Raw genomic sequence first — 15,813 nt, 5'->3', positions numbered from 1 at the left:
TTAGCATTAAAATTACCAATACCGATAGGAAGCATAGTAACAGAAAAAGAGAAACAAAAAAAAGTGAAAACACATTTTTAATCAGTTGATTTAAGTGCCTTAATCTTTACCTTAATTTCTGCTCTGGCTCTGTGAGGAAACAATCGTCCAATCAAGGAAAAGTCTGTTCCTACCATGCTGATGGCTAAAAAGAACATGTCTGTTTCTGGGAGAAAACAAATAAATAAAATAGTTATGCATACAAACACACACAATTAAAAGCAATTTTCAAACTTAAAACAAATAGATAGATAACTTTCAGATTACCAACAGTGATGGCAAGTTCATCCAAAATTACACATCTGATAAAGCACGCTAGCATTTCAACAGCATCTAAACATCCGTGACAGAAGTAGTCATGGGTACCCTACAAAAGGTACTGGACTTTTTTAAAAAATTTGCCTATTTTCATAGCAAACATCAGAGCTCTGCTTGCTGCAAAGAATTCCAGGGTTGAGACCATGTCACACTTAAGCAGGTCCATCAACTTCACTGGGAATAAAATGGGAATAATTGGGAATATATTGGGAATTAGGAATAAATTGGGAATATAAAGCATTGGTAGAAACAGGTATTTTTTTTCTGCACACTCAAAACATGAAACCAAAAGCATTCTCACCTTTATTTGACCATGGTTTGGTGTAAAAACTTTTCCTGAAGCTGGAATACGTAGTTGTAGAGCCACGCTCAAAGATAGGATCATTTTCTTCTACAACACAAGGACCTTTAGTTCTTAGAACTTCTACAGTTAAACTGGAAAAGCAAACACAGAAAGAGACTTATATGACAATATCACTAGCAAGACATATAGTTGGCATTTATAAATTTGCCTTTTTCCATTTTTATAAGATTTAGTACAAACAGATAAAATTAAAACACCTACCAAAAAAGACTGTCTTTTTAACATCCAAGAATTTATTTTGCAAAACCACACAATGACCTCTCCAAATTCTTTTACATCGTGGCCTAAATCTCATGGTAATAATGCATTTTCAAAACTCAGTAATTTGGTAGCCTAATACTTTTAAAAGTCATATTCTAAGCAAAGTTACTGAAAGCACTGACAGCTGAACAGAGCAGCAACATGAAAGATATAAAGCTGGAGCAAATCATATTGACAACTGAACAACAATGAGCAGATTACTGAAACTGTGAGAATCAAAGAAGTGAACTAGATAGGACACATCTAGAAGTCTGACAAATTCTCAGTGTTCCCTGTAACAGAGCATGGTACCCTCCTTTCTATCCTTCTCCAAAACCACGTTTCTCAGAGAAATTTTGCCACTACTAAGACATAATAAGATAATAGGATACATAATAAGATAATTGTTGCTCATATTTTGACACATATTTGCACTATTTTCTTAATTAGGATAGCTCAACTCTCATCGTATTAATACATGCATGTTTCTTCCTATCCAAAATAACTGTTCTATTTACAAACGAAGTAGCAATCTAGCATATATTGTCCATGAGTCAGGCAGAGAATATACCTTTCTTCATCCAGAATAATTGAACCATCTTCTGCTACTTTCACACGAGGAACTAGAAGCGGACCATCCTGACTGTCCTCCCCATTCTCTGCCTCTTCCTCCTCATCTTCCTCTTCACGATCAGGAGTATTTTTCTCTTCCTGTCTACAATTTTAGAAGACCAAGCAAAAAGATTACTTTTGTCAGCATTCTAATTTGCTGCTCTGTATGCCAGATGCTTAACAGCTTAACCACTCAGCAATGTAACCTATAAGCAAGTTAGTCAATACAGACTCTGGAATCTGTTTTTCATTCTGTTGTAAAATGAATAAGTCCAAAACCATAAAAATGAAAAGCAAAATGCTTTCACTACCCTCCCCTCCCAAATTACAGTTTATTTTAAATAAGGGCTACGATACTGAAACAGTAAACAAAGACCTACATTGCTAACATTACTACATTTAAACATGTTCGTACCCAATAACAGAATGTCTTTTTACTCTAAGTACCTCTGTCACCAAGACTTACTCTTTCATTTGACACTGTGCAGAATTTTTTTCTGTTTTCTTTTCTTCTACCAATGAAGACCTAGAATTTTTTAAAAAGTTAGAGATGAAAGATTTTACAAGTACACTTCAGTTTCACTCCCCTAAACCCACTTTCACTGAATAATGGACAAAGAAACATAAAACTTTCTTATTTTCAAGTCTTTGTACCGCATCTGGACTTGGTCTAACTGAACAATTATCACTGCCTAATGAATTTTGCTTTTAATGAGCATAAATTGATGAAGAACAAATCAAGAGATTTCAAGCTATAATCCTTGAGACAATAGTAAGTGATCAACACTTTGTGAACATTAGTTCTTAGCTTTTTAATTAGAAGTTCAGACTGCCTTATCACAAGAGACTGAAGATGAACAGTGGCCCATCAGTCACTAAGACAGAAGTACCGAAAGCTGATAGTAAAACAATGCAGTACACACTAACAACTCCACTTTGCACTGACCAGCAAGTTCTGTGAGTATGAAAAATCACTGACACTTCTTTTGTGGAACTAATCCTTCCAGCAAGCACTGTACTTTGGAGGTCAAGTGGTCATACTTTTCCCTAACTTTTCATCAGGTTACCAAATCTAACATTTTGCTCCTTCTCCTTGCACCATCTACACACCATCCCAAACTGCTAGAGTCAACAACATCAAGGCACATGCTGCTGTAAGAATTAACTGAATTAAGCTAAGATAGCATGTAACAGCTAGGTTGCCAGGCACAAGAATATATCCATCGTAAGAATATATGAAAAGTAAGAGCATCTGTTTCATTAGCTGGTTAAGGACAGTGTAAAAAAAAAAAAAAATCAAGGAAAGTGTTAAATAAAAGGCTCACAAACATTAATGAGCAGATGATAACAGACAATAATAAACCTCAAACTCGTCTGCTACTGACTGATGAAAGGACCTATTCAGGCATAGCTTTAAAAGTCAACCTACACTTTGTAATCATTAAGAATCTTGCGAGATATTTGAGAGGGCTTGAGGGGACTGTCCAAAACCTATTGTTGTATTCAGAAAGGGGTTGTGGGATTATATGAACTTATATGAACATACGGTGATAAGTGAACTGACAGCAGAACTGTGGAGTGGGGGTGTTGGTGGACAAAAAACTGACAATGAGCCAGCAGTATGCACTTGCGGCTCAGAAAGCCAGTTGTAACCTGGGCTGCATCAAAAGCAGCATGGCCAACAGGTGGAGGGAGGTGATTCTCTCCCTCTGCTCTGTTCTTCTGAGACCCCACCTGGAGTGCTGCGTTCAGCTTTGGGGCCCCCAGCACAAAAAGGACATGGAAATATTAGAACAAGTCGAGAGGAGGGCCACAAAGATGACCAAAGGGCTAGAGCACCTCTCCTGTGACAACAGGCTGGGGGAGTTGGGATTGTTCAGCCTGGGGAAGAGAAGGCTCCAGGGACACCTTACAGAGGCCTCCCAGTACCTAAAGGGGGCCAACAGAAAAGCTGGGAAGGGACTCTTTGTAAGGAAGTGTAGTGATAGGACAGAGTAGTGGTTTTAAACCAAAAGAGGGTAGGTTTACATTAGATATTTGGAAGAAATTCTTCACTCAGAGGGTAGTGAGGCACTGGAATAGGTTGCCCAGAGAAGCTGTGGATGCCCTATCCCTGGAACTGTACACGGTCAGGCTAGATGGGGTTTTTGAAAGCCCTATCTAGTGGAAGGTGTCCCTGCCCTGGGCAGGAGGCTTGGAACTAGGTGATCTTTAAACATCCCTTCCACTTCAAACCTTTCATAATTATTTTTCCCCCCCATGTATAATCTCACTTTCTGTGAGTGACACAGGGTCTAGAACTCAATCAGAGAAAAGGATGCATTTCACTAGGCTGGCGGGTCTAGGTGCCAGCAGGCAGACAGGCTTGCAGGTAGGTGAGGTTTGCATGCCAGCTATTGGAGACACCACAGATCTTAGTGCCTGTAGGTTGAGCTGTCAGCAGCTGGAGGTAGTGTGCACAGAGACCTAAGTGCCAGCAGCTACAGAGACCAGGCTGTGTTTTTATTAACCATTTAACCCTGCATGCATGTTTATGTGTACATGCACATAGCTTGCTTAACCCAGCAAGTAGCTTGATAAAGGCCCAGGGTCCAGACACAGACATTAGGAAAGCAGAGCTCACACTTATCCAAGAGATTCACAATTGCAGTGGTACTTGTAAAATGAGTGTGAGGGCACACAGATCTGTTCTACCAACAAACATCAGTCTGAACAAGCCAGGATATCAGAAATGCATGTACTGCCTGGGGGATGAGGGGTTGTTTCAGACATGATACGAGGCTTTGAAGCTGTACTGAATTCAAGGGATCCATGAACATAGGTGTGCTCATGAACCTAGAGAGTCTGCGTGCGTTTGCATTTCACGAGCTAACTTCTGATCAACCAGAAAGGAAGAACAGGACTTGAATAACTGTACGTATGTTCGTGATTGTTGTTCAGGAAGAGCAACAGCCACATCCATCCAGATGGGACAGAAACACCTCCTGGGTCTTGCAGCATGTTCTATAATTCAGCAGCCAGAAAGCAGAAATGCTTCGTTTCCTCAAGTCCCCTAGATTTGGTAGTGACTCATAAAGTCCCTAAAATGAAATTTAACAGAAGCTAGCTAACAAAAAGCAACTTATAATTCTGCATTTGTACAGAGTTAAATCAGCAGTGGGGAAAGGTTTGTCCGTTTATATTTCAACAGGTACACTAATCTCCTTTCTCATTTCTGTACAAGGACTGAACAGATGTGAAAAGATGTATGGAAGCTTTTATTGCCATTGCAACAATACTGCATCTGTACTAATTGATTTGAGAATTCTCCTTTCCACAATCATTAAAATGATAGAAAAAGAAAGATTACTTAACCTAAGGAGGAAGAAAAAGTCATACTTACTTCATAGGGTTGTTTTCTGGCAGATAGTATATCAAGTCTCTCATGGTCATTTTAGAGCGATCTGGTGGAGAACGCCCTTCGATAATCGGAGGCCTGTGTTTCAACTGTTTCTGTATAAAAGCAAAACAAAGTATTTCCAGGCTGAATTTATTTTACACAAATTAATATTTTTGTTTATTAAGTAGCATTCAGACGAAAATTGTTGGTTTTTTTGTTGTTGTTGGGGTGGTGTTTTGGTGTTGCTGTTCGTGGTGCTCTTTTTTTTTTTTTTACACCCAACTGAAAAATTTATCTTAAGAGTGTACATTTGTCAGAGAGGACAAATGTCTGTCACCATAGACCTCTAAGTGATTTGTCCTCTCAAAGAGATTCAACACTCAGCAGAGATAAAGTCACAGAACTCAGTCAATAAACAAGTCTAAAATAATGCAAGATGCCACACATCCCAAGCTTCTTAGAAACTACCAGGGTATTATCAGCTGTGAAGACTGGAAAAGTGCCTACTACAAAGCAGGTCTCAGGTTGAAGAGGGTTGCAAGTCTAACTAAAAGGAAAGATACATTGTTTCTCATGAAATATGTATTATGAGGGAAGTGCTGTTACTGCTTACAAACTAACCCCCTACCAGATTATGAGACATCACAAACTGTTAGCAGTAAGCAGGTGATGATCATTGTCGGAAAACACTACAGCAAAGCAGCAGTGACAATGTTCGATGAATCAAATCTTTCTCTGTGCTTCACAAACCAGCACTGCTCAAGGCAGAGACCTACCATCCGCTCTTTCTTCAGCTCTTCTCTAAGCATTTCCCTCAATCTCCGAGCTTTGAGGATCCTTTCACGGTCAGAACACATTTGTTTCTCTTTTGCAGGAGCAGGTTTCGTAGGTAACTTTTCCTCCTTTGTCACTGATGTTTCCTGTGTTGGTCTCTCCTTGAGTGGAGAGGGTAGGTTCTTCGGCAAGGTATCATCATTTTTTTGAACCGCTACACTGACAGTTTGTTCTTTATTTACAGACTTTTTTAGTGGTGAAAACTGTGGCACTTGTGGCACAGGCGTTTTCTTTTCAGGCAGTATGGGAGACTTTAAAGAGCATTCACTATTACTCTTTTCTGATGCAGAAGAATCCTTCTGAAGTGAAGCACTGCCATCAGGAGCCTGCGATGCTCGCCTCTGTGGTTTTGATGCAGAATGCTGAACAGATGAAGGCCCAGCTCTGGGTCTGACAAGATTTGGCATAGTGGAAATCCGTTTTCTTCTCTGTGTAGGCATCTCTGTAGGTTTACTAGTTTCTCCAGCATCATTTGAGCTATCAGCCTTGTCATCACTGGAAAATTTAAGAGAAAACATTCTGAAATACTTCAGTGACAAATTCAGAACACTTACTATCAAGATACACGCTTCACTCAGTATGAATGTAGTAGTACAGAAAATTAAAGATATATACAACAAGTCACAATTGAACCAACCTACACCTGGCACTCAAACTAACCAGATACAAAAACTGGTATATTATTTTCTAATATTAAGTATTAGCTCTCTACAAGTTGGTTGACCAGCAATGTTAAACTCACACATTCCTTTTTTGCCCTCTTTTTGGAAAGCTCTCTACTTTCAACTAAGAATACCAAACATCATAATACAATAAAGTCAATAAAGCTTTGTAAAGAATACCCTACATACTGTGTTACACATCAAGAACATTTTAATAAAAGTATATGCAAGAAGTAGTTTTACGATTTTTCATTACAACCAACCTGAGCCATCCTCTTATACACTTGTAATTAGATAAAATCTGAACTGTGATTTAAAAAAAAAAAAGTCCTCTGCTGTGAAACTGGCTGTTGTTCCAATGAACACCTCAAAACTGGGCTTTTGGGGACAACAACTTCCAGCTTCCCTGGGAAGCTTTCTTAAGTATTGTTTCCATCCTTGACACAGAAATAATTCACAAAGTTGCAAAATTGCTAAAACCATGATCATCTTCCAAAATCTTAAAAACAGCTCTAGTATTTGACTCCCTGGCTGTTGCTGATAGTAAAACTACAGCAGAATTACAACTGAGTCATAAAGACCTTTTTAATTTCACATTGGAACTATGCCTTGTTTCTGTACATAAGGATGACCACACCTATGGTTTACTTACCATCTCCAAAAATACTCAGAAGCAAATGCCTTTGAAAGAATAGGAAGAAAAGCAAATAGAAGGAAAGCAAAAATATACAGTGAAGTTTTTCCAAAACCTCTCTAGCTACTCTGTGGAACAGGAATAGGTTACAGATGATGTCTTATTTAACAGCCTCAACAGACTTTTCTGTATCAATGTCCCATGCTGTGAGTTTATACACATTTTTAGTGCATACAATATCCTTCAACAAGGCGTTGAGCAACTTCACTACATGCTGCTTATCTGTGTTTTGAAAGAGATCCTTGCAACCTCCATTCAATATTCTCTGTTTTTGGTACACCAAGAGACAGTGGAAAGTAGTTGTTTGTTTATCTTCTCAGCACTACCTGTAGCTTATATAGTCTTCCTGGAGTACCACACTAGATTTTGGACAGTTAAATTTAGCTGTACTGGTGTTGGCTGGGATAGAGATAGCTTTCTTCATACAGACTCATTTGGTGCTGTCTGTGGGATTTGTGGTGAAAATACCGTTGATAATACACCAATGTCTCAGCTGTGCAGAGCAGTGCTTACAAAGCGCCAGCAAGAAGGCTGGGGGCGCACCAGGAGCTGGAGAGGGGACACAGCCAGGACAGCTGGCCCAAACTGACCAAGGGGATGTCCCATGCCATGTGGAATCATGGTCAGCAATAAAACTGGGGGAAAGGAGGAGGAAGGGGTACATGTGGAGCGATGGCCTTTGTCTACCCAAGGAACCGTTCCACGTGATGGGCCCTGCTCTCCTGGGAGTGGTTGAACATCTGCAGGCTAATGAGAAGCAGCAAAAGTGATTCCTTGGTTTGCTTTGCTTGCATGAAGAGTGTCTGTTTTACCTCTTAAACTGACTTTGTCTCAACCTATGAGTTTTACCTTTCTGATTCTCTTTCCATCCCACCGCAGGGAAATGAGTGTGCAGCCTACTAAAATTAACCAACATTAACAGACACCTTTTTTAAAAAAGGATAAGTAATAACCCTATGCTCAGGGAATTTTCACTTCCCTGATAATCAGCAAAACCAGTTCAGAATTTAAAACAAATCAAAGGAACTAACAGCACAGATACAGTTTGAAAAGCTATGAAGAAATGCTTTAGACTGGACAGGTAAGACGCTCACATTTGCCATTGTTTTTTCTGCAGACCACACAAAACCATGCTGTGTTGTATTCTACCACTTACTGCACTCAAGAAATCAAATTGCCTTCCCTCATATCCACTCTTCCTGAATCTTCTGAAACACCCTGGCAGCCTATCTTTAAAATGCAACAAGACAGCCATCCAAGAAGCTACTACTGCTTACACTGTAATAAATCCCTTGGCCTACTCTCTCCTGTTTGGTTAGTACAGGCCTTCAAAACCATACTGAAGCTTTATGAATTCCATGGAGTTCAGGGGTGAGCATATGGGGGCAAAAGGGAGAAACTCTCACCTGTGCCCCTACTACCTGCTGCCAGGATAAGAGTTCAGTTCCCCTGAGTCTCCCAGAACTTACAGGCGGATGCTTCTTTCTACCTCCACCTGCACTCCAGAAGCCACCATACGAGTGGTCCTTACGAGTCTTTCTGTAAGCACATCACTTCCCAAACCTGTGCATTGCTGAAGAAGCGCTTTCCTAGGCCTCTTCCCCACTCCGCGCATTTCACTCGGTTAACAAACTGGAGGTGTTACAGTACATCTGAAATAACCTCCACTACAGGTAGTGGAAGGTTAATATAACTGCTCTAGTTTTTCTGTAAGACAGCAGGATCCAGATTTGTGGATTTGCTTGGGCAGATATTTGCTGCATTTACTGTTAGCCATAAGCTTGCTACTTATATGGTAAAGGTCTACTTTTTCAAGTCACGAGAATGGATTTCTTAGAATATTTTCCACTTCAGAACAGCATTAGCATCTGGTTTTGAAAATTACATCATGCTAACACACCCATTAAACTAAAAGAAGAAAAAAGAGGTAAATCTGCTGAATCAGCAGCTCTGCCGCATAACCAAAAAACAGCAACTGCAAAACAAACTGCACCTTCATTTCAGGAATAAGTTCTGCCTAACCAGAGATCCACTAATCTCATCTCTGTAACTGACACATTTTATAAGCGAACATTGAAAGAACACCGTCATGACGTACTGCGAAAAGGCTTTAAGTATACAAGAAATAAGTTGGATAGAAGGCAGCACGGGTTTGCTGCAGGCACACTGCAACACGGTGGCTTGACACCTGAATTTCTAGTCAAAGGACACAGATTGTAAGATGACCCCGTGTAATACCACGAAGGGCGTTTTAACGAAAAAAACGCAGGTATTCATGGAAATGCAGCTAGCTAAAGGAAGCGAGGAGGCTGTTCTGAAGGGCAACCACCAGGCTGTGGTCCTGAAGAGCCAGCCACCACCCCGCCGCGTATTTCCACCGCAACAAAAAGCCCTTAAAACACTGAAGAAGCCGGGGGGCAAAGCCATAAAGCCCCCCCGCCCGGCACTCACCCCTCGTCACGGCTCCCGGCTGGAGGCGGCGCCGGCGGCGGCGGCGGCTCGGCCCCGGCGGCGGCGGGGGACCCCTGTGTCTCCCTGCTGGCGGGCCGCACGTTAGGCCGCACGCTCAGCCGGGCCCGGCGGAACATGGCGGCGGCGCGCGGGCTCCGCTCAGGCGGCGTCAACGGACCGCGGGCGACGCGAGCCCGGCCCGCTCACGGCATAGCCTCCTCCACTGCCGCCGCGCTGTGCGCGTCATCGTCGCGCGACGCCGCCGTAGGCCACACCTTCCGGTAGCGCGTGATGTAATGCGGGCGAGGCTTTATAAGGGGAGCGCGCAGCGGGCGGGCTGTTGGAAGGTTCTGGCAGCTGGTGAGGGTGGTTGGGGGGCGGCGGTGCTGCGCGGCTCGAGCGTTCCGCCATGACCCGTGAGTGCGGGGGGATCCTGTCACGGAGCGGTGCGGGCGGCGGGGCTTCGGGCTTCACCAGGCCGGCAGGGAACGGCTGCGCCGGGAGCCGGGGGCGGCCCGGCGGTTGTGCGGGGCCCATGGGCGGCCGCGGGGAGCCGGGTCTGTCCCTCACAGAGCAGCCGGGAGGGGAGGAGGAGGGAGGAGGGCAGCGCGCTCGGGCAGAAACGCTCGGTTTCAGGGCTGGCAGTCAGCCAGGCTGTAAATAAAGGGCTTCTGCACGGTTACAAATAATTAGTAGCACGTCGGTTTATTTGGCGTTAGGGTGCCGATCAAAACTAACGTGGATGGATCTACTCTAAAAACAGTGGAGAGCTGTGAACCAAACCTAGAATACTCCTGCTTACCTAATAGGTGTTGTGGCTCTTCTGGTTGCTGCATATTATGCTTGGCAACCCTGAAACTGCCCGTGCTTAATTAAGGAGGTGTTTTTAGGTTTGGACTTTTAAAAAAAAAAAAAAAAACGCAGCTTCAAATACGCTGTACTGCTGGAAGCACAAAGGACTAGATCATAAACAGTTTGTGTGCAGATCAGACCTTGAATTTGAAGAAGCAGGTTGATGGCTTTTGATATTTTTTTTCTGTTCTTGTGATACTAAGATAACTACAGCTTAAGTTTTGAAGAGACATACAGTGTCCCACAACTAATTATAACACAGGGATTGCATTTCATTCTGTGACCTACTTTAATACAGTGCTGAAATGCTAGAGGTGTAGCAGTTGTGGTATGCCACTGCGCTGTTCAGTCTTTGCTGAAGTATGTTTACAGTTCAGAGCTGTCATATCGGTCACGTGGATCTCATTCTGACTTCAAGTAGTCACACAGTAAAACAGAATAAGACTAGATGGTTTATTAGTAGTTGTGCCTCTGAATTCATGAATTCATGGTAATTGTTGCACAGTGAGATTGAACCAGTGCAAATACCTGGAAACAAATTAGATCTGTGAAGATGTTGATGGCTAGATGAATTGGAGAACTCTTTTTTGGCACTTGTCTTCCACTGTTTACTTCAGCATTCTATTTTGGGGACGTGGTTGCAGACAGTTTTATTCAGCTGGAAGTTCTGACGTGTGATTAAATCCTTTGCTGCTCAGAAAGTACTCCAGGGATCATGACCTCAGTAGTCAATCCTTACAGCCATTCACTTTGACCTCCTTCCAGTAAAGATGATTGCTGTTTGTTCCAGTGCTGTACAGAGGTCTTCTGCTTGTCTTTCTCTTCAAGGACAGATGGATCTTGGGAGATCGGAGAGCAGGGACAGGCGGAACCAAGGCTGTATGTCTTGCAGAGGCAGGCAGGAACTGGGGTGCTACAGCATAGGTATAAACAGGAAGGATGTACTGGCCTTTAAGTAGCGGTTAACGCCTGAATTTCACATTACAGAAAGTGGAATTGGCTTCTTGTTAGGACCACATTTCATGGAAGATTTAGTTTTATAATACAGAATGTAGCAAACAGGACCATGTCCTGTGGAGCTAGGGATTCTCACTCAGCATCTCAGGTAGAATGCTGGGGCCAAACAGTCCTAGGCAATATTTTCTTGGAAACAGAGATGATACAGGTATACTTCTTTTCAAATAATAGTTTGAGTTTGTATGCTCTGTGTGTATAATATACTGCTGTACCTTCCCCTCTGCTCTCCTTTGCTTTGCAGAAATAGCAGCCAAGCTTTTCAGTGATGCCGTTCAACTTGGTTCTTGAGCTTTCAGTCTTACATGTGTTCTGTGGACACCCTGCATGATATTTGCCTGGAGAGAAAAGAAAGGTATAAGGTTAAGGGTGGAGGATGACTGCTATATGAATTTTGTCTATAGCAGTGTGTTTTGACTTCTAAGCTCTTTTTCGTTGTGGTAAAAGACTATACTTTGCTTCTTTAAGCACTACAGAAGACCCGTCTAATAGCTGCTAACTTGCTTGTATGATACTCATACCTGCTGAGCACTACAAAATCCAAGGACCATTTATAGCCTGGAATGTATAATCTGCTCATGAGTCATCAAGTTCTAATCAACTCTACTACTAACAGTTCTACATGGCAAAATTATCAGGGACAGGATCTCATTAGTGTTGGTGGGTAGGAGGGAGCAGGAGTTAGTTCCCTTGGCTTTGCAAAAGGTAGTAGCTGGTGTCCTGTCGCAGGTGAAGTACATCTTCCAAAGCAGGAGCAGCCCTCAGGAAGCAGCAGTTGTAATGTGCTGTTTTCATTTGGACTTGTAGCACCTCTTACCTGGTGTGAAGAATGCGCAGAGCCCCTGCTTTTGTAGGTTTGCGTTTGTCTTGTTGGCATGGCAGGTACCTTCATCAGCTCAGAAATGGGGTGAGTACAAAGCTGTGGATTATATCAACAGGCTGATGCTTAATATTTTTTTTTCTTGACCTGATTCTAAACTGCCTCTGTATACCTGAAATTAGAGGCACACGATGTTTAGAGAGATCTCTGTCTTGGAGGTCGAAAGACAGCATAGGTAATCTTAAGTCTGGAGAGATACTGAAAAGAGGCACAGCAGAAATTACAGAGATAGAGCTTTCATTTTTGAGCATGGGAAAATAACTTGTGGTCATGTTTGTTCAAGAGTGCAAGTGATTTCATTGAGCATATTCTGGGACACTTTGCATCCAGAAGAAGCAGGGCAAGAAGAAATACCGAGGAAGTGAACCAGCCCTGGAGGGTGAGATGGGCAGTCTAGTCTACAACTACTGTAAGCAGATATTGTTGGAAAGATTGTCAGCTAATGCAGAACGCTTAGTAATTGTAATGGCTGTGGGCATTGCAAGGAAGACCTGCAGTATTTGGATGGAGAGTCGCAACTGCTCTGAGCGGCAGTTGTGCTGGTTTTGATGTTACACCCTCAGGAATGCGGTCAGATCAAACAGATTGCAAGCCTAACTTGCCAGCCACTTCAGGGTATCGATAGTCCTAGGGGAAGCTTGCTGTACCTTGAAGAGTCGTCTTCTATACTGGCAACAGTGGACTGCAGTTTTTTGTACATTTATATAAAATATATATTTTTTCACTTTTTACTTCTGTTGAAAGTAAGACCAAATGCTTGATAAGGCCGTGCTTGAGTGCTGCAAAAATAATTTAAGGTCACCTCTTTGTTAGTATCTGAGTGTCATGAATTGAATGGGCTAACAGTCCATCGCCTGTAAAGTAGGTAGAACAGCTAGCTCTACCCTTGCTGCAAGCTAAGGGATTGCCTGCCGAGGGGAACTCATAAAACTAAGAAGATTAAAAATACAGATGTTGGCTCACAATGAAATCAAAGAAGGGTGCACAGGGAAGAAAGCTATGGACAAAAGCCCATGGCCAGAACTTGCCTGAATGCTAATTCCTTGAATACCATGGAAGTACTCACATGTGCGTAGCATTAGGATTGTCAACCCTGTGCAAAGACATATACATGCACCTATTCTGGGGAAGGTACTAAATTCTTTTTTTCTAAATAAGGAGTCTTGATGAGGACCTGTAGTTCTGAGTCTGTATTCAGCTTTGTGAACCCCTTTTCTTTTGCAAGGTGCTCTGTGTTGCAGACTCTGTAAACAAAACCTGGGTCTGGAGCTCTTTGGCTGCCTTAGTACCAAGTACAGGTCAGCTGCTATGCAGCAAAAATGAATTAAACATCCATACAGCTGTTTGTATACTAAATGGTCTTCTCTGCTTTCATGGTGCTAAAGGAAGGCAAATCTTAGCAATTCATAGTCCTAACTGAGTTTCTGGGGTATGTGTGCATTATTAACCCTGTGTTAAGTAGTTTTGGGGAATAGAATACAAAGTCAGAGTTCTCAGATCTGACGTTGTCTTACCCATATTGGTCATCCTCTAAGTGGCATCAGCGGAAGTGTGTTCTTCTACACATCTGTGCAAGGCTCCCAGCTGCTATTTAGTAAGTATGAGCACGATTTAAAAGGTTCAGGCTGCTTGACCATGGGATCTGATCAAACACATCAGTGATTTTGCACGACAGCATGACAGACTGAAAGCAGATAGACACGTCTGGATTCTGAATATGTACAGCCATTTGCTTTGTGATTTCCTAAGAAGGCCTTGGGAAGAGTTTGAGGAAGTTTCATAAGCTCTCTCTGACTGCCTTAATTTTAATGATGTAATTCCAGTCCAAAGTTAATTTGTAAGCTCTGTTGGATGCTGGAATCATGTTCAAGGCTCCTGGAGGATGGCTCCTCTTTGTAAGAGTAGCTGTCATCGTTTTGCCCAGGTCATTGATGGGATGGTCTGCCTTCAGTCTCTTTGGGGAAACTGCATTATGCACCTGGAAAAAAGGCACATTTTGCAAGGAATGTTGAGATGGATTTTGGTGATCCATTGAGCATGACCTGTAGGAATGTAAGCGTGAGAAGTAATAGGCTGTCTTGCCTCTCGCTGTGCACCTGATAGGGAGACCATGACAGAAGATACTGCCATTGCTAACAGGCAGAGCCAAACATTACCACCTTTGTAACAGACACACAAAATGCATGTAGAAAGTGGTAGTACCTATATAAACTATATGGTATCTTCTAGGTGGGAACCAGCGTGAACTTGCTCGCCAAAAGAACCTGAAGAAGACTCAGGAAATCCACAAAGGGAAAAGGAAAGAAGATAGCTTGTCTGCTTCTCAGAGAAAACAGAGGTGAGATATCTAGCACAGTTGACTGAAATGGTTGGGCAAAATGGGAGGAAAAATCAGTGAGAAAAATCCAGTGTCTTAGCTGACACAGGATTTAAGTACTTTTCTTTGCTTCATGGTCAACTCATGTGCCAAAGTGTAAACCCTGGACGTAGGTTTTTACTGCATCTGCTGTTGAACTTTTTTTTTTCTTCCAACACCTGGAAAGGCTTTTATTTCTTTTGAGCAGCTTTTTGCATGATACTAACAGTGGAATACTGTATAATACTTTTTTGAAGATGTTCGGTTCATTGCACCCTTTGTTTCTAAAACTAAGAATTACATACGGTCTGTTAATCAAGCAACTTTTTTAAATCATGGCGTACCTTGATGAAAGGACCAGGGTAAGAGTGTGATAATGGCTAACTGAGATGTTTTATTCTAGTATTTTCCCGTTATCAAAAGGGGGTTGACGTAAAGGGCTGTAGAAAAGCTAGAGGAGACTGGTTAGAAAAGCAGCGAGCAGGTATCTGAAATCCAATGTTTTTCTCTTCACAGGGACTCTGAAATCATGCAGCGGAAACAGAAGGCAGCTAACGAAAGGAAGTCTCTGCAGGCAGAAGCAAAATGAACCATCCCTGCAGAGCAGATAGGAGTGCATCGCTGAAGCAGAAAGGCCTAGAGGATTATTCATGAAAATGCCCGGCCATTAAATGATTTAAGTGTTAATCTTGCAGCCTCGTTCAGCTAGCATTAGTTTGTCCTCTGGTTAGCATAGGCTTAGTTGTTTGGAATGCTGTTCCCAAGCCAACTGCTCTGCATGCATAGGAATGGTAGTACCGGGCGGTCGCTGTGCTACAGCTTGTGCTGCGTCTGTAGCTTTCACTGAACGGTTCCAGTAATGAGTTTGTAAACCTACAGTTAGACCGGATTTTATTTGTTGTAATTCCAGACGCTCCGTCTGGTTTGCAGTGGAACACGCTTGTAACACGAGCTCAGATGTGTGGGGACCTGACCCGAGATGTGCGTTCACCCCTATTTAGCTATTTTTACAATAAAACCTTGCATGAAATCCTGGCTATCCCGGAGCGGTTACACCCGACCGGCGATTGCTTTCCGAGAGGGCGTCAGCGCAAGGGATGCGCGCAGGCAGAACGCTC

The 15,813-nt window shown here is 42.5% G+C and overlaps 2 protein-coding genes across 9 annotated transcripts in view; one reads left to right on the top strand and one right to left on the bottom strand.

Annotated features, from left to right (window-relative positions):
- Window positions 1-9,881, bottom strand: part of BDP1 (B double prime 1, subunit of RNA polymerase III transcription initiation factor IIIB) — a 55,832-nt gene extending 45,951 nt beyond the window's left edge. For all 5 annotated transcript variants that reach the window (XM_040539836.1, XM_040539839.1, XM_040539840.1 and 2 more), the window contains exons 1-7: window positions 9,594-9,881; window positions 5,729-6,281; window positions 4,956-5,065; window positions 2,040-2,099; window positions 1,533-1,676; window positions 659-792; window positions 111-205 (exon numbers count right to left, since the gene is read on the bottom strand). In XM_040539836.1, the coding sequence (XP_040395770.1) occupies window positions 111-205; window positions 659-792; window positions 1,533-1,676; window positions 2,040-2,099; window positions 4,956-5,065; window positions 5,729-6,281; window positions 9,594-9,730 (1,233 nt within the window). In that variant the 5' untranslated portion in view covers window positions 9,731-9,881. The remainder of the gene's footprint in view (window positions 1-110; window positions 206-658; window positions 793-1,532; window positions 1,677-2,039; window positions 2,100-4,955; window positions 5,066-5,728; window positions 6,282-9,593) is intronic.
- A 5-nt stretch (window positions 9,882-9,886) lies between these two features.
- On the top strand, window positions 9,887-15,725 carry LOC121061272 (small EDRK-rich factor 1-like). 4 transcript variants are annotated; one of them, XM_040539843.1, is made up of 5 exons: window positions 9,909-10,009; window positions 11,704-11,814; window positions 13,875-13,933; window positions 14,569-14,677; window positions 15,212-15,725. In XM_040539843.1, exons 2-5 carry the CDS (start codon window positions 11,765-11,767, stop codon window positions 15,282-15,284), a joined length of 291 nt encoding a protein of 96 aa, XP_040395777.1. In that variant the 5' UTR covers window positions 9,909-10,009; window positions 11,704-11,764; the 3' UTR covers window positions 15,285-15,725. The 4 variants fall into 4 exon arrangements, with proteins under 4 accessions (XP_040395780.1, XP_040395777.1, XP_040395779.1 ...); XM_040539845.1 differs by lacking the exon at window positions 13,875-13,933; XM_040539844.1 differs by lacking the exons at window positions 9,909-10,009; window positions 11,704-11,814 and adding an exon at window positions 12,320-12,366.
- The last annotated feature ends 88 nt before the right edge of the window (window positions 15,726-15,813 follow it).

This window comes from Cygnus olor, chromosome Z (genome assembly GCF_009769625.2).
Source record: "Cygnus olor isolate bCygOlo1 chromosome Z, bCygOlo1.pri.v2, whole genome shotgun sequence".
Taxonomy (NCBI): domain Eukaryota; kingdom Metazoa; phylum Chordata; class Aves; order Anseriformes; family Anatidae; genus Cygnus; species Cygnus olor.
The sequence above is the reverse complement of the archived record's forward strand: the minus strand, read 5'-3'. Positions and strand labels throughout refer to the sequence as shown.